The 1,018-nt window shown below is 67.2% G+C and overlaps 1 protein-coding gene across 26 annotated transcripts in view; it reads left to right on the top strand.

Annotated features, from left to right (window-relative positions):
- The window catches only part of RFX5 (regulatory factor X5), a 10,253-nt gene that overhangs the window by 7,000 nt on the left and 2,235 nt on the right, over positions 1-1,018 (top strand). For 12 of the 26 annotated variants that reach the window (XM_042020270.1, XM_042020260.1, XM_042020277.1 and 9 more), the window contains one exon: positions 1-1,007. The exons of 1 other annotated variant lie outside the window; for it this stretch is intronic. In XM_042020270.1, coding sequence (XP_041876204.1) covers positions 1-1,007 — 1,007 coding nt within the window. The remainder of the gene's footprint in view (positions 1,008-1,018) is intronic. 13 more of the 26 variants (XM_042020285.1, XM_042020282.1, XM_042020268.1 and 10 more) reach the window with 6 other exon arrangements.

The raw sequence follows: 1,018 nt of genomic DNA, 5'->3' as shown, positions 1-1,018 counted from the left end.
CCGGTCACTGGCAGTGCCACTGTCCCTGTCAGGGACGGCCCCTCCAGGGCCAGTGGCACCTCTGGGGACAGGCCGGTCACCAGGAGTGCCACTGTCCCCATCAGGGCCAGCCCGGCTGGTGGCAGTGGCACTGTCCCAGTCAGGGACAAACCAGTCACTGGCAGTGCCACCATCCCTGTTAAGGACAGCACAGCCAGGGGCAGTGGCACCAGTGGGGACAGGCCGGTCACCAGGAGTGCCACTGGCCCTGTCAGGGACAGCCCAGCTGGTGGCAGTGGCACTGTCTCCATTAAGGACAGCTCACCCAGGGCCAGTGGCACTGCCCCTGTCAGGGACAAGACAGTCCCTGGCAGTGCCACCATCCCTGTTAAGGACAGCGCAGCCGGGGACAGTGCCACTGTCCCTAGTAAGGACAGCTCACCCAGGGCCAGTGGCACTGGGGACAGGCCGGTCACTGGCAGTGCCACTGTCCCTGTTAAGGACAGCGCAGCCAGGAGCAGTGCCACCACTGGGGACAGGCTGGTCAGGGGCAGTGGCACCGTCCCTGTCAAGGACAGCTCATCCTGGGGCAGTGCCACCGCTGGGGACAGGCTGGTCAGAGGCAGTGGCAGTGTCCCCATCAGGGACAGGTCACCTAGGACCAGTGCCAGTGGGGACAGGGCAGTCAGGAGCAGTGCCACCACTGGGGACAGGCCAGGCAGGGGCAGTGCCACTGTCCCTGTCAGGGACAGCCCAGCTAGAGACAGTGCCAGCACTGGGGACAGGCCGGGCAGGAGCGGTGCCACCGTCCCTGTCAGGGACAGCTCACCCAGGGCCCCTGCCACTGGGGACAGGCTGGGCAGGGGCAGTGCCACCGTCCCCATCAGGGACAGGTCACCCAGAGACAGTGGCACTGGGGACAGGCCAGGCAGGGACAGTGCCACCGCTGGGGACAGGCTGGGCAGGGGCAGTGGCACCAGTGGGGACAGGCTGGGCAGGGGCAGTGGCACCGTCCCCATCAGGGACAGGTCACCCAGAG

This window comes from Corvus kubaryi, unplaced genomic scaffold, assembly GCF_017639235.1.
Source record: "Corvus kubaryi isolate FWS band 111438036 unplaced genomic scaffold, C.kubaryi_AGA036_p1.0 36938, whole genome shotgun sequence".
Lineage (NCBI taxonomy): Eukaryota > Metazoa > Chordata > Aves > Passeriformes > Corvidae > Corvus > Corvus kubaryi.
The sequence above is the reverse complement of the archived record's forward strand: the minus strand, read 5'-3'. Positions and strand labels throughout refer to the sequence as shown.